This window comes from Natrix helvetica (genome assembly GCF_964273705.1).
Source record: "Natrix helvetica genome assembly, chromosome: 2".
NCBI lineage: Eukaryota > Metazoa > Chordata > Lepidosauria > Squamata > Natricidae > Natrix > Natrix helvetica.
Window position 1 is genome coordinate 207,035,316 of NC_138552.1, and position 25,406 is coordinate 207,060,721.

Consider the following 25,406-nt stretch of genomic DNA (forward strand, 5'->3'; position numbering starts at 1 on the left):
AATTCATTCTTGTGTTGTGATTTCTTGGGTGTGTCATGTGACATTACCGTGACAATGTGAGTTTGATACTCCTGCCTTAGAGCTTTAGTTGGGGAAATTGTTTTTATTTTATATTTTTTAAAAAGGAGGTGATCATAGAACCACTATTCATGTCAACATACACCAGTTGGTGTCTTAACAGTCTAGCAAGAAGATCTGGGGAACTATTTAAAGCCTCCCAAGACCTCTGCCACCTCCTGAGGCACCCCATGCTCTGCTCCTTGCCTCTTGGGAGTCCCTGCAGATCTCAGCCTGCTCCCAACAGAGCCTACAGCCAGGCAGCAGAAACTACCAGTGTGCAGGGGCTGTTATGGTTTGTAGGCCTAGGCCGGCTACCCATTCAGCCACCCAAGCCGGGCAGCAGAAGCTGCTAGTGAGAGGGGGTTTGTTGTAGGCCTCAGCCTGCTTCCCATCCAGCCACCTAAAGGACTTGCAGGACTCTGCCTGTTCCTCAGCCCAAGCAGCACTCAATTTACCTTTCTATTTTTGCACAGGCACCTGGCCGATACAATGCGAGGCTCAGGTTGTTGTTGTTTTTTTTTACAGAGCCAACCTTGTGTCATTTTGCAAGCAGGTTATTATTATTCTTGCAAGCCTCTGAGGAGGGTGAGGTCCACTTTTTAAGAAAGCTTCACAAATGAAACCACCTTAAAAACACAGCCTCCTATAGTCTTGCAAGAATAGTACCTGCTTACAGAATAGCACAAAGTTGCCATGATGTGGCTTCTGTAAGAAAACTGAGCCTCATGTTGCATTGTGTCATAGCATTGGCCTGGCTGTAACAGCCCTCTGCGCCAGTAGCTTCTGCAAGCATGGCTTTAGGATCCCTTGGTGGCTGAGTGGCCAGATTGGGAATAGGCCAAAGGCTTGTGGGGACCTGGTGAGATGAGTGGAGGAGATAGCGAGGGGAGCTCTGCAGTGTCCTTGTTGTTGGTCATAGCAGTGAACAACTGCTAGGGCAATGCAGCAGCTGCAACTTTAAACCCGATTGTTACATCTCTTTAATACCTAGAGAAGGACTGGACCTATCCTCTGTGAAGAATTAGAGTTAAGAATTTCTCTTCTTAATAACAGTTACACACTTTTCACATCTATCTTAGCCGAAAGAGTTTTAGGTTTTACAGGATTATGTACATAAAGACCAGTGAGGGTTTTTTTTACGCAGAAGACAACTAATAGGCAACATAAGAGTAATCTTAGATATAATTGAACATTTACAACCACCTAGAGACAAAGAGGCTGCACTAATTTTTCTAGATGCAGAAAAAGTGTTCGATAATTTGAGCTGGGAGTTTAAAGTAGTGGAAAGGATGGATTTTGGATTGGGCTTTATACAGAATTTGAAGTCCATTTATACATTCCAGAAAGCTCTGATTGTGGTGAATGGGGACTCAACAAAATCATGTGAAATCAAAAAAAAGATAGGTGTGTCCTTTATTCCCTTTATTATTTATTCTGGTGTTAGAACTGTTAAATAGGAATATTAGACAAGACAACAGAGCAAAAGGATTACAAATTAAAGCACAACAACACAGTTTAATAATAATAATAGACCGCCCCCTCTCCCCGAAGGGACTTGGTTTGTGCTTTTGCTGATGATTTGAATTGTTTGTGCAAGACCCACTAGAAAATATTGAATATGCTATGAAGATTAAACTATTTGGAGAAATGGTGGGCTTAAAAATAAAGACAATATTGACTAAGAACATGAATGACATAAAGACAATATTGACTAAGAACATGAATGTGAAAAAACAGAAGAAATTGGAACTTAAAACTGGTTTTAAAGTTGTGAAAACGTAAAATATTTTTTTTGGGGGGGGTGATTCCAAGTTGTATTAAAAATAACTGTAAAAATATGGAAGGAGATAGATTTGAGCAGACACTAAAAACTAGAATTGTCATTAATGGAAAGAATATAAGTAATTAAAATAAATGTATTGCCTAGAGTGTTATTTCTACTCCAGACTATATTGACATTGATGAAAGATTCTTCTTTTAAACAGTGGCAGAAAAATATATCTAAATTCATTTGGCAAAATAAAAAATCAAGAATCAAATACAAGTTCTTACAGGATTCTAAAGAGAGAGGAGGTCTGGGTTTGCCAGATGTTAGATTATATTATGATGCTTGTTGTTTGATATAACTAAAAGACTGGATAACTTTAAAAAACACAAGATTATTAGACCTTGAATGCTTTGGTTTGAGGCATGCCTATTTGTGATACTACAAAGTAAAAGTTAACCCTGATTTTAAGAATCATAGTATTAGGCAATTGGGTATGTACCGTGGAAATATAAAAGAAATTGGCTGAAAGAATGCTACTTTGGTTATAACCTCATGAAGCACTACATAGAACAAAGAAGTTATTGGGATGTAAATGGATGATATAATGGAACGTATTGACACTTGAAAAAGAAGAACTCAAAGACGAGAACAATTAGTGAAGGATTTGGTGACTGGTTTAATTATTCTAGAATTTTTGAAAGATTTCAACTTGATAAAATAATTTTGTTTTCATAGGAGTTAAATCTGAACCGGATATAAATTTACACAAATGTATTTACTTCTGGACCTTTGAATTGTTGTCCCACAGCTCCTTAGTGTGATAGAATAGGTAATTTAATTTACTTGAAGATGGAAACAAGGAGGGCTTGTTGCTCTTTTCAATTGGTAGATAGTCCATTTATTTAGGTGCTTATAATATTTAAATATTCAATAATAGGTGTCCCCAAAGTAATTAGTGTTCTTTGTTATAACATCATCCCAGCTACACATTTTGTTCTGGGTGTGAAATATTAGCTTTCTCACTTTCATTAGTTCTTAGTTACATTACCTTTCCAAATCCAATGACTAAGTTAATTTATAGGCTCCTTAGAATATTTTTTCTGAAAGTTGATGAATACAACTTTAATAAATTTCAAGAAAAATTAGAATACAAGAAGGGCGGCATAAAATTGAAAAGGATCTTTCTTTCAAAGGCCAGAGAAATCTCAGATTTCTTCTAGCATGTCCTCAGACTGACACCTGCTGCTGTAAAAGCCACTGAAAATAGTGGCTAATGTAAACCATGAAGGTAATTAGGCCAGATGTTAAGATACTAAATTTTATTCTGCTAGTCATGAATAAAATGCATTTCAATCTGCTACATTTTTAATCTTTCGGCCACTGATAGTTTCAAGAGATTTTGTCTATTTTAGACACCTTTACAGAATGAATTGAGTAATATGAGAGAATATTACTTGATTACAATAATCATCTAGGAACAAGACCAGTTGCCACAAAATCTGATCCCATCAAATATAATTAAGGTGCGATGCAATTCACTGCATACATAAAACACGTGCAACTGTGCTGCTAATTTCAAATTAACATTTTCAAATTTGTCATACAGCCAGATCCTAGTTTATAGGTGCAGTTTTTGGCAGAGATTTTGCCTAGTAAATAGTATACTATTCTCAAATAGCCCATCCTGACATGTTGGCTTCTGCTGCATGATAGATTGAATTAAACTTGCTGTTTAGGACCATCGGCTTTAATATATTATGTCTTTAACATGCATAGGATAGTGGACCAGCAAAATGTTATTTATTTTATGAAATTTATATAGTTCCCTGTCTCACCAAAAGCAACTCTGGATGGCACAAAACAAAATTATGTTAAAAACCGGTATAAAATAAACTATATTAATAAATATCATAAAAAACAAGTGGCTCAGCAGCTAAGATGCCGAGCTTGTCGATCAGAAGGTCGGCAGTTCAGCGGTTCGAATCCCTAGCGCTGTGTAACTGAGTGAGCTCCTGTTACTTGTCCCAGCTTCTGCCAACCTAGCAGTTCAAAAGCATGTAAAAATACAAGTAGAAAAAGATGGACCACCTTTGGTGGGAAGGTAACAGCGTTCTGTGCGCCTTTGGCATTTAGTTATGCTGGCCACATGACTATGGAGTTACCTTCAGACAAGTGCTGGCTCTTCGGCTTTGAAACGGAGATGAGCACCGCCCTCTAGAGTCGAGAACGACTAGCACATATGTGCAAGGGAAACCTTTACCTATCATAAAAAACAAGAGATAGAAAACCTAGACAACCAGAGGGATAAAATTAGTCATCTCAACAATAGAGCCATCTCAGCTCTGCAGGAACAATTGACATTATTACTACCTGGCATAGGGGAAATTATTCTTTGCTAAAAGAGAGATACTGTATTATTGGTGTGAATTTGTGGGCCACTGAGAATTCCACTCTTAATACATTTCTGAACAACCCAGAAGGGAATGGGTCATGTATGGCCTTCTGTATAACGTATTTCAATTCCAGATACATTCTAACCAGTATAAATAAGTCGAAGATCATAGAAGTTGCTGGCTCACCATACATGGAGCACTACGTGTGGTTTGTCCTCAGCGTACGCAATGATTTGATGGCGGTGAGGGGAAATGAAATAGTTTCACTTAAGAAGTAAACTGAACCCTGCTAATATATCACATACTTTTCTATTGACCACTCTCATAGCCACATGGTAGGGCAGCTGTATGTAATATGCCCATTATTAGAATTAACTTTCTAAATGAATTGCAGAAATACAGGTTTAAAATGGGGCACAAGAGTTCAAGCACAACCCAGGTGCTATTAAACACCCAATTGTGTAGTGCTCCTGAGCTTTGCTTCTCCAGCACCAATTGTGACTCCTGCTTCAGCATAGAATTTGCTACCGTGATCAGTGCAAGAGACTTCTTTTTGGCTACGTTGGAAATCCTTAGGTCTAAGGTCTGTACCATATGTGCATGTGCAGTGATGAAATACGATAAATACGATGAAATGACAAAAATTAAAATTATTTTTATATCATTTTTATTCTGTGAAATAAAAGTATAAAAACTTACAAACTGGAGAACATATCTAGACACAAAAAAGATGATACTTAAACAAAACATGTATACAAGAGCAGAGCAATATCTGCTCCCCTTTCTCCCCATCAAAATACTTGCCTGCATTTCAGTGGGATTTTAGAAAACACTTGTCAATTTAGGTTTTTTTTTAGGTTATTGGAGAATATCTATATATTTATATATTAAAGATAAAAATCAACAACCTGATTTTGACTGGTAGACAGACTGTCCATAGCAAAGTGACTGTACAATGTGCCCCCTTTATTTGTTGCCTATTTTGCCAGACTGGAACCTAAGAAACTAATACAAAGAACAGAGAGGATGCCACTCGAAGTTCCACTTTAACCTGGAAACCAACCATGATATAATTTGGTCATTCTTCCATTTTGTTCTGTTATAAAATGATGCTAGTAATTTAAAAAAATAAGATCAGCTTCCCTTTCTCTTAATTTTCCCATATTTATCAGGTGAATTCAGATAATTGCTTTGATTGTTTTTCTTCTTTTCTGTATCTCAAAAACAGGCTGAAAACTGTCACTCCCATAGGGAGTTGGGTTCAAGGACCTCTTTGTAGAGTTCTTCTAATTCACTTCCTTCAGGTTTTGAGCAATAATAAATTTCAACATTATTTGTTTCCATTCAATGAGATATAAATAGTCATGTGGTCCGTGTAATTTAAATACGCTTCTAAAAAGTGTATTTTTACTGATATTAAAAAACGTTTCAGTTGTTCAAAAAAGTGATCAATTTGAAAAGGGTGCATGCGGTACATACATGTCTGAAGTATATACACTTGTGCACACACACAGGCACACACATTATGCATATAAAATGATTGCCATCACATTATTACTGCTATTTTAATGAAATATGATCCTCAGTACATTTTGCTTAGAAGTTTGAGTGCCCTGGATAGGATCTATCACCAATTCAACTTAATTCAATTCAATTATGTGCTTATGATCATATTCTTATTCTTTGTGAATGGACATAGTATCAGTGGACTGAATTGGACGTAAACATTTGTCAAAAATTAATGTAGGTTAAAAAAATTGGATTGCTTCTATTAAAGGAGTTTCTGAAATGATTAACAGGCATAACTATAGGCATTTCATTTAAGAATTCAATTTTCTTAACTAATCTTCCTCTAATAAGTAATCAGGTTTGGGAATAAACAATTGAAACTTGACCAACATAGTTTTCTTCTCACCTTCTCAGTGCATTCAAGCATATAATTAAACAATCTTTCAAATAGTTTACAGTCCTGCCATTGAGCCATTTATCACTGTAGCATAGTTTCCAAGATAAGGAATTACTCTTACACATTTTCTTTATCATTAACATCAATAGTTATAATTTGATATAATATCCTTTATCAATGTTAGGCTTTTACTGGGAAAAGGGCCAGACTTCCTTTCATGTCAGTGAAGTTATGGTGAGGGGAAGGGAGGAAGTTAAGTTTAATAAAAATATGAATAAACAAACATAACCTTTTGTTACAAAAAAACAAACAAAAACAAACCCCAAGTTTCACGATCAGTCTAACAATACTGCTTCCTGTTCTTTTTTGATAGAGTCTAAAACTGAATGATCACTCTCTGTAGTTTCAGCATCTCCACTTAGCAGAATGGATCTTTCCTCGTCTAAAGTAAAGACCGAGTTCTGACTTTGGCAAGAATGTTTGACAACTTCGTTAGGCGTGGAGAACGTTTTGTCACACAAGTTGCACTTATAGGGTTTGTTGGCCTGTACTAACATGTTGTCCATCTGGTTGCCTTCCTCAAATGTACAGAGCTCCAGAGTCTGTTTGTCTACCACAGTATAGGTGTCCATGCTTTGGTTGAGACATACATGCCTAGCAGCTTGATTGGCCCGGCAGAAACTTTTGTCACAAGTACTGCACTTGAAAGGCTTGCCGGTATGTATATACATGTGCTCTCTCCAGTGGCTTTTCTGAATGAACTTGCGTCCACAAATGGAGCATTCATACTTCCGCCTTTTCACTTCTCTTTCTTGATCTGCTTGCTCCAAATTGTCAATATCTGCAATATCCGAGGGCGGGGGGGTTTCTGCTTGCTGCTGCCCGTCAATTATGGGTGAATCTGAGATCTGTTGCAGCTCGCTGTCACTGATCATTCCGGCTTCAGTCGCTTCCATAGCATCTTTTTCAGGAGCATTATTACACAGGGACAAGGGAATGCTACTTTCCCCGTGCTGGTTGGATGCGAAGGGCACTCCGGTGTGAATTTGGAGATGCTCACGCAAGCTACTTCGCAAATTGAAACGTCGACCACATAGATGGCAGGCATAGTATTTGGGAAAGCTTCCATTTTTTTTCATAATGCTTGGCTTGACATGCGCTATTGTGAGAGAGGCAGGTTGATCATCTGAGGAAGAGGCTTCCATGTTGGTTTCATCTCCAGGTGAAGGATGAGAAGGAGCTGATACTAATTCGGGAGACAGTGAAGACTGCAGAGGGTCAGGGGGAGCTATATTTGTTGGGGGCACTTGAGGCAAACTTGGTGGTGGTATCTGGGATATTTGGGAGGGTTCATGTACCTGTTCTTGGGTCACTCTTGTGAGCTGGGGCCGTGCTTCTCGCAAAGGCTTGTCAGGTGCTGTCACTGCCTTGGTGGGATTCCTTGCTTGGTGATCTGCAATTTGAATACCGTATAATGATGATGCCAATGGGAAAACTTGCTCTGGGTGTGCAAAGTTTCCTTGGCTGGCAAGACTGGCCTCCTGGATCAGAGGGTATGCATGCAAGAATTTTATCCCTTGCTCGAGTCGAACAGGATCTATAAGCTGAGGTGCCATCTTTCCAGTGTACATCAAATGCAAGAGGTAACTGAAAATATCTGGTTGTATGTCAGCTGCCTTCAAGCGGACACATTCACTGCAAAAAAAGAAATTACAGTATTAATGTAGAAAAAGGGGGGGGGACCTCTAAAGATGTATTATAGTATTTACTCAAGGCAGCAGTATATCCCCTATACATCAGAAGTGATCAGACTTTGTGTATCGAAAAGCATAGGCTTTCCTCCTGTTTACAGATGTATGTACAGAAAAGTTGTCTCCCTCTGCATATTGCTCACTGTCACTACATTTCTGCAGCACTGAAATGCAGGAATACTTTTGCAGCATCAACATTGGCTAACAACAGGGGGAGATGGGTGGTTAAGTAATATTAAGTTTTTTCTTATCTGTCAAGAAAATGACCTCTGAAACAGATTATCTATTAAATGGCTTAATGAGGATCTGAATCAGTACAGCCAATTTTTCAGCAAATTTACATTTAGCAGCAAAACCTCTACCTTGGTTTGAATGGAGTATAGAAGTATGTTAACAGCTTACTACTTCTTGAAGAATTCAAAACTTTCAGTTGACAGGAATAAGCAAGGCAAGAAGAACACGGTTCCTGATTCTTAATCTTCTAACAGTAAAGACTTAAGATGAAGAATACTGATGTATAACTGAACAAAATGTACCATATATATTTATTCAGCTTATCAAAAATATTTGTAATTTCAACTGCTGTGAATAAAGACAGTAATTATTATTTTTTCCCATATCCCATGCTTTTATTCCATTTCAGACGATTACTTCTTAAAGAGATTCATAAGAACTAAACCAGAAAGTAGACTTTACTATTTAAAAAGGCAAGAGAATGAAATGCAGATGGCAAACAATTCCTCAAGCCCATTTTGAAATCAGCATCTACTTCAGGCCAGACTGATCTCTCCTTCCAAATTATCTTTTCTGAATAGCAATTCACAATCTTAAATTCTCTGGGCCGATTCCACACAGTGTTGCCTTTGAACACTCACTATCTGACTGGAAAGGACAAACAAAGCTCTATAGCTTCTCCTATGGCAGGGGTGTCCAAACTTGGGAACTTTAAGACTTGTGGACTTCAACTACCAGAATTCCCTAGCCAGCTATGGGAATTCTGGGAGTTGAAGTCCACAAGTCTTAAAGTTCCCAAGTTTGGACACCCCTGTCCTATGGCAATATAAAGAGAAAGCTAGGTTGTTCCTGGGGTGGATGGATAGGGACTGCCCCTCATTAACCCTTGGTTTCCTGCTACTTAGGAAATTGTAATTTACACCAAAAGAACCTCACACAAATTACAGTGGCTGAACCTGAATCATAAATCAAGTACCAATGAAGTTAGCAAGGCTTAAATTCTAATTGTCTTAAACGACCTGCAGATTGCACTGCATGTTACTTATTGAGGTAGACAAAGTAACTCTATACTAACTTAATGTTTGAAAATATATTTATATATGTGTGTGTATACAGTACCTGCTTTGATGAACAAACAACATCTTGAAGTAGTTGGAAAAAGAGGCAAGGACGGATTTATGTGCCTTAAAGTACACATCACCAATAGCAACTGTGCAGTCACACAAGAAACCAAACTCTCTCTGAGCATTAAGCTGCTGTAGAAGAATAAGTCCATGGTTGGCCAAATCCATTTTTTAAAATCTGTAAAGTAGAAAGAGTTATTGAAAAGATATTTCTTTAAAGATTCTGTCATATGCCCAAAGAATGTGAAATTTGGAAGGGCACAATTCACAGGTACTAAAACCATTTATCTGATTTTTATAGCTAGCTATTTTTCACCTATTGTGAATGAGCAAGAAACATACAAGCATTTAACAATCCGAATTGGGACTAGAATTTCCATCACTAAGCCCATGCTCATTAGATAAAACAAGGAGGGACAATAGTTGCCTTGGTTGGGGGAGCCTCAGCAGCAGAGGCAGAAAGAAGAGGCAAAGATCAGCTGGAGATAGGTGGTGGCAGGGTAAGTGGCTTTGGTACACAGGGTCCAAAAGGGCAAAGACGGGGTGGGGGTGGGTGTTAAAATGCATGTGTGTACATATGAATGGGCTGCCAAGCACCCAAATTTCAGTCAGGTGAGGACTATCTATAGGATTAAAACCAACAAAGGAAATAAAAGCAATAATAGATAACATAATAATTAGCACAACAATGCTCATTACCTGTTTGCCAACAATGTATCAATATATATTTCAGACAACTAAAAAAATCAAATTTATTTAAAGCCATCGCATTCATAATACTTCAGTTTGTAGACTGGTTGAAATACAACGATTAAAAACTTGAGAGCAAATAAATGAAGGTTTTGAATTGTGATAGAATATTTAAAAATGTATTTGGAAATGCTGCATAGGATCAAGAGAATTAAACCAAATGTAATTATAAAACTCTTGCTCTCTCACAGCATTTTGAAATATTTGGGAATATTTGTAGCTATGTTTTTATATTTCATTTTATATTTTGTTTCTGTAATGAATGCTTTGCACAGCAAATTCAATCAACTGTTCAGGAAAACTTGCAGCAAACGGGGAAAATGAATTAGATAAAAATCACAGCATTCATTCGAGGTTAAAATAAAAATAAAATAAAATACATCTGTTTTCCGGAGTAAATTCACAATTTTCTAATTTATAGGCAGCATCTAACATTAAATAAAGGCGAGATCTCTCTGGATAATTGTGAGAGGATCAGTGCTTCCCTGCCCAGACCAAAAGAAAAAAGAAAAAAAGTGTCCAGAAGGATGGGATCAAAATTCGAAAGCGTCTTCCGCCCCAGGAAAAAAGGCAGAACCTCTTCCGAGAGGCTCGTCCCTCCCTTTGGAGAGAGGAACTCCTCGCCGAGCGCCAGCAATAAAGCGCCGCTCAGGAGGCAGCAAACCCTCGCAGACGCCAACGGGGCGGGCAAACAGCAGCCTACAGCGGTGGAGGACCGCAAGCTTCCTTCACCCTCCGCCCCCGCCGTGATTTCACACTGTGACAGGCCACCGGCATTTTCTATTGGCTGCCTGCGGAGCAAAAGGGGGCAAGGCAGCGAGGCCAAGCGCGCGCCACGGCCACTGCCCCGCCTTCTCCCCTGCGCAGGCCGACGCGAAGCCGACGCGTGCGCGCACACGCAACGCACGGGAGGCGGCGGGGCGGCGTACGGACGGCGGCGCGATACGACGTAAGCAGTGCGAGCGAGTGGGCTGGGGCGCCTAGGCGCGCGAGAGACGGGAACCGCCGCTGTCGCCAGGGCCGCCTAGGCTGCTGAGGAGACGCAGACGGAGCCGCCCACCCTCACCCCCCCTCCTTTCCTCTCTCTCTCTCTCTCTGCCTCCCTCCCTCCCTTTCCCGCTCCGCGCGGCTGCCTCGGCGCCTGCCCCTCCCCCTTCCTCCTAGGCCGGGCTGCTGCCGCCGCGGGTGAGAGAAAAAAAAGGGGAAAGGCCGCTACCCAACTCGGCGAGGGCGTTCAGGGCCAGGCCAAGCCCGGATCAGCCCAGGTTCTGCCAGGGCAGGAGTTTCTTTAGCAGCCTCAACCGGGAGACCTCTCCCTCTCCTCCCCGAGGCAGCCGCCTCCACCGGCGCCATTTCGGGGTCTCGGCTGGAAAAGCCCCCCTCAGGGCCCGGAGAGCTCCTGCCTTTCCTCCGGGTCTGAACCTGGCCTACTCGACCGCCAGTACAATGGTGGAACGGGAGATAGATGGGAGTGGGAGTGGGGGTGGGAAGAGAGCAAGGGGCCTCGCCGCCGCCACGCGCCCCCTCCCCTCCCCTCTTTCATTCCGGGCCACCCGCCCCTTCTCCCGCGCCTTCTCGGATGATGAGTGTGTGTAGGGGAGGAAGGGGGGGTCAGGCGGCACTCACCTGGCTCGCGCTTTCGGGGAGGGGGCCCCCGCGGTCTCCGCCCGCCCAGGAACAGCAGCAGCAGCGCCAACAACGGAGTCAGCGCGGCGGCGGCGGCTTTTCCTGTCCGGTTACGTTAGGGTCACATGACCGAGAGCGGAGCAGAGAGGCTGTAGCGAGGAGCCCCCGCCGGGGAGAGACGGGGGGGGGGAGGCGGCGACGAGCGCTGTGGCGGCAACAGCAGCAGGAGCCTCCCCTCCCCCGCTTTCCTCCTTCGCCGCCTGCTTGGCTGGCTTGGCTTCGCCTATTGGCGCGCGCCGCTTGCAGTGAGCGGGACGCAGGCCTCACCGGCTGGGCTTTGAGCCGCCGCGGCCGCCTAGCTTTGGCTTGCGGGAACGGACGACGGAAAGGGGGCCCATTCTGCGCGCTTTGGCTCTTTAAAGCTTAGCCCCCGTTCTCCCTATTTGTTTTTCTTTTTAATGTCTTCCGTTGCTCTGATGCAGGTGGGAGAGAAGTGGCCAGACCCTGAAGTAAGGTGCACTTTGGTTAGAAAAGAGGGAGAGGGATAATTTTAACCGTCTGCGGACGGCCCTTAGCTTGATTTGGCTCTTTATGACAACTTTAAAAAAATGATTGGCATCCGAGTATTTCTAAAGTATGCATTTAAGTAGTTTAATACTAAATCCCACTTCTCGGTGCAGAGGTCAAGTAACATGGATTTGAACTTAGTAAACTTATTTGAAGTTTATCCCTTTCAGCAGTAGTGACTTACGGTGAAAAATGTGTTGATTTTTATTTTTAGGAATTTCAATACATTTGTCGCCTGCTTTAGTGGAAAGAATGATATTCCACTAATAGGTTTAGATTTGTAAGTGCAGAATTTTATGCTTTTAGCTGGTGAACTTATTTCTTTGATGGATAGCAGTAATCCTTCAATGTGAAATAAAGTATTGTATGGTTTCATAGTAGGAAATATAAAATACATAAAACTGCTGGAATTCAATTTCTTATAAAAAAAAAACCTGAACCCTAAGCAGAGTGATAGCACCAAAGTAAAGGAACTCAAAAATAATGTATGCAGTAGCCATTTTTATTACATTTTCTCAAAACAGCCATTCCTTTAGTTTAGTAAGGTTCAATAATATGAATAGGATTGTGGTCCTGGAGTAGTTTGATGTCCTTTCCCAGAAAAAAAAAGTGGGAAATTTGTTCTAAGCATTTCTAAATCTCTGGACTTGCTTTGATTTCTGTCACTTGCTTTCTGTTATTGCTTAAGGAGCTATTTTTATTTTTTACTAGGCTGTAGAGATTACACTTCATTTTTTGTTCTATTTACTTTACAGATGTAATCAGGTCTTCCCTTTCGTATTTAATTATATTGAAAAGATTTTGATTCTACACACATTGGCCTGAAATTTGTCCTTTTGCGTTTAGTAAATTATAGTGAGGTTAGCATGTGTAGAAGTAAAGACTTAATTTATTAATAAACATTAACAAACTTTATTGGTTTGTTTGTTTATCTGATCTGGATTACCTGGCGGGAATTCTGTAACTAAAGTTGGGAAAAGATTCTCTTGGAAGAGTTGTATGCTTTAATATCTAAGATTATTTGTGTTCAATTTTTGTTTCAGGTAATTGTCTTTTGTCAGTTATAAACAAAGAACTAATAAAGGGGGGAGGGAATGAATTATTGAAATTTAGTCTCAGATTTACAGATCTACATGATTTTTCCTGGATCAGTACTACTGATTTTATTACAAATACAAATGCTAAGAAAGTTTAAATAATACTTCACTCTGACTTATGCTTTGAGGTTTTAGTATTTTGTGTAATTAAGATTCAGATACCGGTAAAGATTTGTGTTTAGTTACAAATGTTTGTTTAAGCTTAAATTTTGGTTACAGTTTTAACCTCAACAGCTTTTTCCTAGCCCTTCATTTTCCATTTCAATGTGACTTTCAGTTTAAAACAATATAAATAAAACATGTTATTGAAGCAAAAGAATGACAACAGAGGTAATTTCTCCAGGACAATAAAAACTTATATTACAATAATGAGTCATATATTGCTTTTAGAGTGCGTGAATCCAGTTGGTGGTCTTGGTCTAGGAAAAGATATGGTGCAGTTAATGAAATGTACAGCTTAGTTTATTAAGATCTCTGGTAATAAACTGGATTTTAGAACCACATCTTGATGCTTTGAAGAGTACAAGCTATCTAAACTGGGTTGGACACTTTCTTTGCAAAGAAATCTACATAACATTCCAAGGATTGAATTTCAATTTATTGGCTCCCACATAATCCATGGAAGTTCAGTGATTGATAATTGGATCCCAAATAACATTTTCACGTTAATACAAGAAGCAACCCAGTTTCTTAAAAAGGGCAATTGAAGGCTTTTGAAATAAATTAGTAGTGGTAGATTTAATTTAGTGAAAGAAAAACCTTTGTATTGAAAAGTAGTATAGTAAGACATGGATAACATCATCATCACAGTAGTTCTTGTTTAGTAACTGCCTGTTTGCAATTATGAGAGTGATGAAAAAGTATCTTTGCAATCAACCTTTGCAAAGCAAAGGAAAGCTGAAGCAAAATCACAAACACACTTGCAGTTTCACTTTACTTACTGACTACTGGTACTAATCATGGTCATTAAAGGAGGACTACCTATATACCTCTAGATGGTGCATTGGTTTATCATTTGTATTGGTGATTCACTGAATTGCCTGGGTTTGTAGTCCTCTGAGGTATAAACTGTCCCAACATTTTAGCTTAGTGTGCTGTGTAAAACCAGTGATCTGATGAAAACTCATAGCTTTGTTCCCTGCTTATGAGCATTTAAGCATAAACGAATGCTTATGAACTGTTGATCTAGTATAGTAAATCTACTGCTATATTACTAGTAGAGGACTGCATTTTAATTAGGATTAACATTTGTATGTAGCATTAAACTTTTAGGTTTGCATTAAAATTTAAATCAGCATTAGTATTTATGAACAGTGATTTAAACTTTTCTAAACAGTAAGTTACACACTGCTTTTTTGTACTGAGTCATAAAATACCTTCCCGAATAAAAGTTTTTTATCTATCAGGTATTACAAATGTAACAATAAATCAGTATCTGAATTGCCTTTTATTGTGTGATTTATTGTATCTGTTTTATCCAGGTTTTGTGGGGAGCCCTTGGTGTACTAAACATACTATCTTTTGTAAACCAGGGATTGGCAGAACAGATTAGTATTTGTTGATCTATGATTTCTGGCTCCTAATTGTTAAACAAATCCCATCTACAAGTTAGACTATTGAAGAAAACAAAGTGGGAGGAAATATTTCTAGGCTGATATGCATTAGGAGTGTCCTGTTCCTTAGTTCAAAGCTTGTCTATCTCAGTAATTGTTTACTCAGATGCTTAGTAAAATGTTGGATTCCCTCCAATTAGCAGGGCAGTAAATAGTACAGTAGTTCATTTTTGAAATGAAAGCTGCTTTCTAATGAGATACAAAACACTAGTTGAAATAACAAGGTTTTTGCTGGATTTAGACCTGAGAAATTGTAAGTATTCAAATTTAATCTAATTTTTGCCTCTAATTATAACAGTATTGGCTTTTATTCTATTTGGGCATAAATGTGCTGTCCCAATGTACTTTTTGCCCCTTTCCAAAAGTGCTAATTTCAAATAACCAAATTTACATATATATATATATGTATTTACATATATATATATTAGTTAATTATGTAAACTAGGGAAATTTGTTTTTCAGGAATGGTATTGGAAATTTTTCCAATGTAGAATTGAATAGGTAAATGATATTAGTGTGCTTCATTTTGTTCATATATTCAGTATAAGTATCTAATACATTCTTTAGTGCTTTTACTCTGAATAATAGAACATACAGTTTGAAGGAGACTGAAGATCTCCTTATCCAATCGCCTGCCTGGAGTATGGATCCATTACTGCAGCATTCTGACAGATGGCAACCCAGCTGCTGTTTTAAGTATTTTTCCTGAAGATTGACCACATCCCCAGATAGTCTTTTCCATTGTTTATTTTTATCAGGATTTTTTTCCCTTGCTGTCCAAAATTTATGACCTTGTAATTTAACCCCATTGCTTCTTATCTTGTCTTCTGGAACAACTTTGAACCAAGGCCCTGAGTTTTGCATTATCGCCCTTTATATACTTGGTAATTGCTGTTGTGTCTTTTAATAGTCCACAGGCTGATCATACCCAACACTTCAAATTGTTTCTAACAAGTTTTTCCCCCCAGGTCCATTATTTCTTTCTGAGCATTCTTCAGTTTGTTAGTATTCTTCCTAAAATACGCAAAGAACTGGATACCATACATTAGCGGCAATCTGATCCATGCTGCTGCTGCCTGTGATTCATTTTTTAGTTTTGGTCCATGTATCACGTGGTTCCTTATTTGGATTGTGATGCTTCAAGCATTTAGATTCCACAACAGCAGTGTATATACTGCTGTTCAGTATGGTTTCCCCTCATCCCATGGCTTTATATTTGATTTCCTGACTTCTTTGATTTCCTATAATCTAGATACAGGATTATGCATTTGCTGTTGCAATTCATATTGGCTAATTTGTTCCATTGTTCCAGCTTGACAAAATCCTTTTGAATCTTGATACTATTCTGAATGGTGTTTACCAACCCCCAACATTGTCATCTTCATTTGATAATCATTTTTAACGCCTCACTCAGGTACTTGATAAACACGTTGAACAGCACAGAGTTGAATAGAGCCTCATGATAGGTTTTAATATGTCCAGTTTGCTGTTATGTCATTGATGTACGTTTATTGAATATAGTCCTCAATTTACAACAGTTCTCACTTAACAACTCTTGCAACATCCCAATGGTCACATGATCAAAATTCATGTGCTTGGTAACTGACTCATGATGGTTACAGTATCCTGGGGTCCTGTGATCATCCTTTGTGAGGTGACAAGTCAATGGGGAAGCCAGATTCACTTAACAATCATTTTACCAACTTAACTGCTGTGATTCTTAAAAATTGTGGCAAGAAAGGTCATAAAATGGGGCCAACTCAATAAACATCTCACTTGGCAACAGAAATTTTAGGCACAATTGCGATTGTAAGTAAAGAACTACCTGAACAGTTCTCAACCAGTTCTGCATCCATGTAATATAGCATAGCATAGCCATCTTTAGACTCCCAAGAGGGATATTATTGAATGCTTTTCTGAATTAAACTTCATAGTGCATTCCTGAGGTCATACTGAAATACAGCTAAGTTATGGAGTCTAGTCAAATTTGTGAAACAGGGCAGATGAGATCCTAAATAGGTGTTTCTTACTACAAAACAACCACTAATATTCGGAAAACGTAAAGAAAGGGCAATAAAGTTTCCAATTGGGAAATGGAAGTAGCTCTTCACTCCATTTTACATTTAAGAGGATGAGTCCCTGATTTTCTCAAATACATTCCATGCAAACTACCGTAGCAATCTTAGTATTAATTTTCACAAACTAGATATACTAACTGTTGAGCTGCCAGAGACAGATATCAGCCAGAGTCTGTGAGGCTTTGCTAATGCTCTATCCAGCATTATGTGATGCTTCTGGATAAGATGATAATACTGTGTTATTTACAAATTGAAATACATTCTGAAACAACTTACTGAATTTATGAAGACTGCATTTTTCAGACTTGATTATTTAACCCAACTGCAGGATATGATAGCAGAAAACAAAGAGGCTCCTCTCTCTCCCTCATGTAATATTTAATGTTCATTGTTTCTTGTTACCTTTGCAAAATTTGAATGCCACACATTGTTAATGAAATTGTATAATAAATACAGGTAGCCCTCAACTTATGACTGCAATTGACCCCAACATTTCTATTGCTTAGTGAAGCATTTAAATGAATTTTGTCCCATTTTATGACTTCTTACCACAGTTATTAAGTGAATCACTGCAGTTGTTAAAGTTAGCAACATGGCTATTAAGTGAATCTGGCTTCCCCATTAACTGCTTATCAGGAGGTCACAAAAAGTGATCACATGCCTCTGGGACACTGTACCTGCCAAGCACCTGAATCTTGTTAGTTGCCAAGCACCTGAATTTTGGTCATGTGACCAATGGTCATAAGTGAAAATGGTCACAAGTGAAAATAGTTATGTCACCTTTCCCAGTGCTATTGTAACTTTGGCCACTAAATATGTAAATTGTAAGTGGAGGACTACTTGTATACCAAAGCAATGGAAAAGGTTTGACACTACCATTTTGATAATAATATATTGAATATCTGCTTCCCAGATTTATATATTTTTATTTCATTTCAACTGTTTAAAGTGGGCTTAAAGGTTTGTGAACCCTTCTAAATTTAATATTTCTGTGTAAATATGACCTCAATTAAACAAATGAATCAAAAACATTGCTTGTTCTAATGTTTGATCCAAAAATACTTATTTGCATATGAAAAAAGTGAACCTTTCAGTAATTGGTGTTGCTGAATATTAGGTGTAATCACTGCTATTAAATATTTATGATAACTATTGTTGAACCCTGCACATTGGCTTGGAGGAGTTTTAACTTTTTTTCCTTATCAAACAGCTTCAACTCAAAAAGATATTGGTGGGCTTCCCTGCTTGATGAACTGGTCTCTAGTTCCATAGCTGTTACTGTGGGATTATTTGATACTCTTCCCAGAGTGTTACATGCTTGGCTGTTGGTGTGGTCTTGGTTGGTCAACTTCTCCTGGGAAGGATAACAGTGGTGCTGAATTGCCTCCATTTGTACATTATCTAACAGTAGACTCATCTAATCCAAATTCTTTGGAAATAATTATGTAATCTTTTCCAGCTTGGTAGTATTAACTTTTTCAGAGGTCCCCAGAAATCTCTTGTTCAACTCATGACACACTTCCATATAGTATTCTGTGAAGACTGATAAGAGTATCCAGAATTTGTTAGGCAAGGCCTTATCATTTCATTGATTTGAAATATCTAATTAATTTCCCCTTCAAAGTAACTAATAGTCCAAGAGGTTTGTATATTTTTGTCACACACACGTAGCTTTGGATCATGGTCAATAAGTCATCAGTTTTAGAATGTGAATAGTATTACATTTTAGGTCATATTGATGTAAAAATATTAAAAATTCAAAAAGGTTCACAAATGTTTAAGCACCACTGTCTCAAGAATTACAAATATGCTATTATGTATAACGTGTGCTGTCATTGTTACTGAGAACATGATAGAGAAGTGATGCAAAGTTGAAAAAATTACGAACTCATTCAAATGATAAAATGTACCTTCCTCACAAATGCTTTGGGCTTTTTACTCTAAAACGTGCACTATGAACAGAGCTATCAGTATATTTTCTGTTTCTCATAAAATTTCAGTAGGTTCAATTACAAATTTTTCCCCATTTTCTGAAACTAACGAGATAACTTCTTTTTAACTCTTATAAAAATGTTAAAATTTGACAACTGTAATATTCATGATACATTTCGGAAAGTTAGTTGAGAACAAAGTTAAAGCTTTCATGAGTTTTCTGATGTATCTAGTCAAAAGATTTTGGATTTGTGAGATCCAAATCCTTAATCTTGCTTCAATAAAATCAATGCATTTTTTACAACCATTATTTTATTTCACAGCTTTTCAGTCGGTATTTATACATGCATAATGGTTACTGAGGAAAATTTGTCTAAGGCAATAAAGTCAAATACATTGCTTTGATTAAATTTCTCTTGCTTCTTGAAATAACATCTGAATTTACAAAATCTTAAGCAGTTCCAAAGACAATTACAATTTTAGCTGAAGAGAATTTTTAATTTTAACTTCCTTCACAATATTAGGATTAGGTTTTCTATCCCCATATACATAACAGCATATTATATACATATTTTTCTTAATTCTATTGAATGTGTTATGAAAAAAACGTGCAGCTTATATACAGAAAACTGCTCAATGTCATACATACTGTATATATCCTTTTCCTGTAATATAACAGATAATCTGCATCCATAAAATAGAAAACCATCCTCACAATGTTTTTACACCATCAATTCCAAGAAACATAGTTACTGATGAAATATGAAATTAAATGCATTGACTCCCATCATTTTGTAGCAAATGTCCATAAATTTATCATGACATTTGCTCACTTTCCAAAATGGACAAAGTTGAAGTCCAATAAACCTGTTGCTCGGATAGCGACTAGTCTTGTAAAATGTCTGTTGCAATGTACACCTGGTATCAGAAAAACACTCTTCCAAGTTCAAACATGACCTGCAACACAAAACAGAACTTTGCTAGCATGCATGCTTATTTGGCTGGTTTCTATTTTTAGTGTTCGCACAAAGTGCTCTATGTCAAGATATCAGGGATCAGTAACCTCCAAACCAGAAGCACAAAAGATTTTTTTTTTTTTGGGGGGGGGGGAGACTGAGGGAAATCCCAAAACAGCAGAATGAATACTGAATTCTGCACTGGTCATGGAATGAGAACAAATGGGGAGGGGTTATAGAAAAAAGAATTGTGAGATTATATGGCAACTTGAACAAAGAGTATTGCAAGTTTACTGAATTTAAATTTATTCCTTGTATTATTTTGAAATCCCACCCTTCCAAACTTTTTAACTATTTTACACCTGTTAACTATGGCTGTACATAACTATGGCTGTGTATTAGGATAGAGGGCTATTTGATTTATAATACTAACCAGGGAAGTTATTAATTACATTTATGTTTCATCCATCTCATGGTTTGAGGCAACTCTGGGTGGCTTATAATGTAATAAAACATAATGACATTTCAAGTGGAGCATCAGTGGTGCCTTCTCTGTTATTGCACTAACCACTTCTATGGCTTTTCCTTCGGGGTGCCCATGCCAATTAGCCCCCATGCCAGAAGACAGGGAAAATGTCATCTCTGGTGGCAAGAAGTTCCAAAGTATGGGAAGGGTATGTGGCAAAAAATGGTCATTCTGTGGACCCCACCAGCCGAAATTCCTTGGCTGATGGGATCTGCAGTAGGCTCCTGCCAGAATGAGGAGTGGATCCCTTTGGAGAAAGATTTCTCAGATATCCTGGACTCATGCCTTGGAGAGCTTTTACTCCCTTCTGTCTCCTATCTACCTTGTCTGCCTGCACATGAAGTCGTTTTGGGGGGATGGATAATTATTCTTGCCTGTATTCAGAAATTGTACTTGCTGAAGGCTTTAATAATTAATCTACTAACTGAATTTAGCATTAGGATAGGGATTTACAACCCCCCCCCCACCCCCAGAGAGCAGAATTTAGCCTTTCAGTTGTGGAGCCAGAAAGAAAAGATAAATGTTATTTAATTAAACATAATTACTATGATTACTCCTCATGCATTCAATCCATTCTCATCCTTTCCCTTTGCATTATACATATGGAGAAACTCAAGGCCATTCCTATGATTTGGGGTACTACAGCATGAGTAAACTTCATACTTTCTGGTATGGATACAACATTATCCAGGAAGGTTCTGTGAGCTTGGAATGGTGACAGTGAAAGAGTGACATGGGATGATAATATACTTAAAATCTAGTCACCAATTCAATAGAGTGGATATTCGGCTATAAGCTATAAGCCTTTTTCCTAACAATTGCTCTCCACAATGTTGAGACAAAAGCTACCTTTAGATAATAAGAATTTCAAGACTGGAGGACAGAATTTCTAGGCCTTTGCTGAACAAGCAATATCTAACAAAGAATACATTACTCCAATGACAAAGGAGGAGGAAGTTGCCATTGTATTTTTGATTGGAACTATTTTGCATAATTGAATTTGTAAACAGTACTATTGGCAACACACAGTGAAATAGGCAATAGAATATTCAGTATATGTAAACAGCATGTAAAACATTAAATTACCATTAAATCTTTGTTCAGCCTATATACCTTGCACATCTCATGGAATATAAGTGATCCAACATGCACTGTAATGAACTTACAAGTTGGTCTGATTTATATGGCTATAAAATAAGGGTGTGAGTGTATAGTAAAGTAGTATAGTAAAATTGACAAGCTATTGTACTATGCTGATTTCTATATTTTTAAATAAATTTATGGAAACTATTTTAAAGTTATTTGGAAACTTGTCCCTTGTCTAAGGAGTACTTTTAAATACTCTTCAGTGAACTTGTCAACATTCTGCATATGTTTTATGAAACAATTTGAGTAAACCAACCTCTATTGTGATGAGTATTACTATCATCCATTCCAAGCGCAGAGCATGTTTTTCATTCAAATGATTTCTCATCAGATCTGTCAGTTCTGTGCACTGCTGGAGCTTTTCATTTACTACCTTCAGTAGTAAGGATAGAAAAGTTGATGTTTCAGAAAACCTTGAATAAACAATTTCTTAATATAAGTTACTTCCAAAAGATGAATTTATTGAAATCAAAAATACGGAGAATTATATCACAATGCATCTAAAAACTGAATACACTAGCTAAGACTGAAAACTCAGAACAATTCTTAGTCATGGGATAATGTGATTTTTCAGCATTTATACAACAGATTGCAATGTGTAGATCAGTCACATAATCCCAGGCCCCAATTTCCTTTCTCCATTTGCATGCATTTATAAAATTAAATAGAAATACATTTTTCTATTGAGCATTTCTTGTATCGAACTTAAGGAATATTTAGGTGTCAGCCCTCATTACAATTGCCCTCTGAAGCATTTAGTTAAATTGTGTAAGATACCTGCCTTAGCCTAGTATACTTCACCAAATAATAATCAAGGTTTAAGTCTAGCAAAACTCAGCTAACAATGCAACAGTTAAATATGCCCAAACTTTTAATAAAGTTAATAGAAAATTTCAACATAAAATTAGAAGCAAAACCTGAAATAAAACCGAATGTAAAACAAAATTCCTCAAATGGAATTGTCAATGTCATCATTTCTTATTGGATTGCGAAGATTCTGTGAAGTTTTTTTTTTAAACAGCAGACTTTTTAATCTATGTGCATTAATTTAAAGACAGTAGTGAGGCCATTTTATTCATGAATCCCATTGTTCATACACAGGCACACCACTGTCATGGCAACAATCACATCTTAGAAAGCAAATCTATATATATTTTTTACTTAATTTCATTTCAAACAACTGGGCTATATGAAGGCATCCAAAAACTACCTGTTGAATCTGTTACTGAATTAAAACATTTATGTACTAATACTACCTATAATATAGTCCAGAAACCAGTAAGAATATGTGGAATCTACAGAAAGTTTCATGAATATTGTTATAGATTGCTATCCCAGTGAGCTGGTTCATTCTAAATAATGATGCTCTGTAAAGCTAAATTAATCCCTGCTACACTACATCAAAAACATTTCAGAAACAATCAACACATGGTTACAACCACATGGCATCACTGTAGTACATAAATCACCTGAAGTCCTCCAAACCACGTTATGTAAACCAAATGACTTAGTAGCCCAAGAAGAAAGAACGGGACTCATCTATAACAAAGTATAAGGACTGTAACAGCTCATACTGTATGTAGGACAGACAGGCAGAAAGAAGATAGCAGAGTGCATCCATAAACACTTTAGCAACTGGAAGGTACAATGAAAACTCACAACACAGAGAAAGATTGAACTGCAATTTCAACTGGAAAACAGCATCCTAGACCAGTGGTGGGCAACCTTTTTTTTCAACTGAGCCAAATCTCGCCAAAACCACGATTGAAATTTATTTTGAGAGCCGCATTTTTAAAACCGAAAATACATAGGATGGTACACTGTTTTTAGTTTCAATAAGTTTTTATTGAGAATATTCTGCATGCAAGTATCCACATAGGTTGGGAGGATACAAATAACACAACTAATAAAACAAAAACTTTAGAACGATATTATTTATCGATAACGTTAAATTCCGTAAAATTTGCCTTACAATGTAGAGAAAATTACATCCTGACAATGACTGACAAAGTCACAACCACTAATGTGAACATTGGCCTTGCATTTCCTTGGATAGTTTGAGTAAGTCAGGTTTGTATGTTGTTTTTCATTTCATCTCTCTCTCCCACTTTCTTTTTTTCTTTTTCTTTCTCTCTCTCTGGCTCTTTGACTCTCCCTCCCTCCCTCCCTCCCTCCCTCCCTCTCTGTCTCCCTCTGTCATTTTCTCTGGGTGTCTATTTGTCTGTCTGTCTCTGTATCTCTGTCTCTCTCTCCTCCTTCCCCCATCTCTGTCACTCTGTGTGTGTGTGGGTCTGTCTGTCTCTCACTCACTCTGTGTGTGTGTCTGTGTCTCTCCCTCTGTCTCTCTCCCCTCCCTTCCTCTCTCTCTGTCACTCTGTGTATGTGGATGTGTCTGTCTCTCACTCATTCACTTAATCACTCACTCTGTGTGTGTGTCTCTCTCTCTGTCTGTCTATCTTTCTCTCCCTCCCTCCCCCTCTCTGTCTCTCTCTGTGTTTGTGTGTGTGTGTGTGTGTGTGTGTGTGTCAGTCTCTCTCTGATTCCCTCCCTCACACCCTCTCTCTGTTCCACTCTCTGTCTGTCTGTCTGATTCACACACACACACACACACATACACACACACACACACACACTGTGGTCACCTTGTTGAGTGTTCCAATCACATTTGAAACACTCAACAACTGGCCTGCATTTATGCTGCAAAATACCATAAATGCAGGCCAGTTGTTGAGTGTTTCAGATGTGATTGGAACACTCAACAAGGTGACCACAGTGTGTGTGTGTGTGTGTGTGAGTGAGACAGACAGACAGAGAGAGGGAGTGAGAGAGGGAATCAGAGAGAGACTGACAGAGCTGTACGCGCGCGCCTGTTTTCCACAGCGTGGAGCAGCGGCGAGATTCTGCGCGGCGAGCGATGATTCCGGGGGCCATCAGTGGGGGGGCAGGGTCTCCCCTCGCGTTCCTCATCTTCCCGGATGGCCCCTGGAATCATCGCTCGCCACGCAGAATCTCGCCGCTGCTCCACGCCGTGGAAAACAGGCGCGCGCGTACAGCTCGGCAAATTACAGCCTGGGAGACTTGTCACTCGGCTTTTGAAAAAGCTTCCCTCCGAAGCCCGAGAGGAGGGAGCGGAGCGGGTGCCCGGCACACTGAAGAGCCGCATTAAAATGTGTAAAGAGCCGCATTTGGCTCGCGAGCCGCGGCTTGCCGACCACTGTCCTAGATCAAGCTAAAACTATGGAATTCCTGGAAGCTTAGCTTTCAGACAAGTTCATCCATTAATAGACACATAGAGATAAACTGCATTTACGCACCTTTCAAATGAGACAATTTAAAAAGGCTAAGAAAGAAACAAAAAGACCAGAACACATTCTCTCCAGCGACCTACACCCAATTAATCAGGGATTAATACCAGACAAAACAAACAAAAAGCAATACTCTAGTCAAGGAACTACTAAAGAAAAAGTTATACTCCCACCAACATGCTACTGTATATATAAAGCTACTGTAGTGCAAGCTACTGTATATAAAGAAAGGGCAAGCCCCACTCACAGCACTGATATTACTTTGTCAATAATGAAACGTCTGCAAGCAAACAACCCGCTTAGAGAGCATCAATGACTCCACAGTTAAACCCTGACCTACTTATGTTCTATTCTATTGAAAAGTGAGTTTTGTGGAAAGTAGTATGTTATGTTCACAAGTTCTTGATTGGATTTCTAAACTTTTTTTTGTTACCATCTAACAATCATCTTTTTCCACGGGACACCAAGTTACACTTCTGCAATATCCCCATAGCAAAATATTGTAAATATTTTAAGAAAAACCATCCAAGTAATTTTTAGAGTAAACCATTAATCATAAAGTACTCTAGAAAAA

At 38.4% G+C, this 25,406-nt stretch overlaps 2 protein-coding genes across 4 annotated transcripts in view; both read right to left on the minus strand.

The window, feature by feature from the left end:
• Positions 1-4,871: 4,871 nt before the first annotated feature.
• ZBTB2 (zinc finger and BTB domain containing 2) lies at positions 4,872-14,739 on the minus strand. Its single transcript, XM_081944341.1, has 3 exons — positions 11,613-14,739; positions 9,232-9,414; positions 4,872-7,822 (listed from the first exon to the last, which is right to left on the minus strand). Exons 2-3 carry the CDS (start codon positions 9,402-9,404, stop codon positions 6,463-6,465), a joined length of 1,533 nt encoding a protein of 510 aa, XP_081800467.1. The 5' UTR covers positions 9,405-9,414; positions 11,613-14,739; the 3' UTR covers positions 4,872-6,462.
• A 631-nt stretch (positions 14,740-15,370) lies between these two features.
• Positions 15,371-25,406, minus strand: part of RMND1 (required for meiotic nuclear division 1 homolog) — a 52,219-nt gene continuing 42,183 nt past the window's right edge. For 2 of the 3 annotated variants that reach the window (XM_081944343.1, XM_081944342.1), the window contains 2 exons: positions 21,784-21,900; positions 15,371-19,856 (listed from right to left, as the gene is read on the minus strand). In XM_081944343.1, coding sequence (XP_081800469.1) covers positions 19,824-19,856; positions 21,784-21,900 — 150 coding nt within the window. In that variant the 3' untranslated portion in view covers positions 15,371-19,823. Of the gene's footprint in view, positions 19,857-21,783; positions 21,941-25,406 lie in introns of all 3 variants that reach the window. The other variant, XR_014174638.1, reaches the window with a different exon arrangement.

Coding starts and splice junctions, on each gene's coding strand:
- ZBTB2 (XM_081944341.1), bottom strand. CDS start 9,404: ATGGATTTGGCCAACCATGGACTTATTCTTCTACAGCAGCTTAATGCT. Junction 7,823..9,231: donor TTGTTTGTTCATCAAAGCAG/GTACTGTATACA, acceptor CTTTTTTTGCAG/TGAATGTGTCCGCTTGAAGG.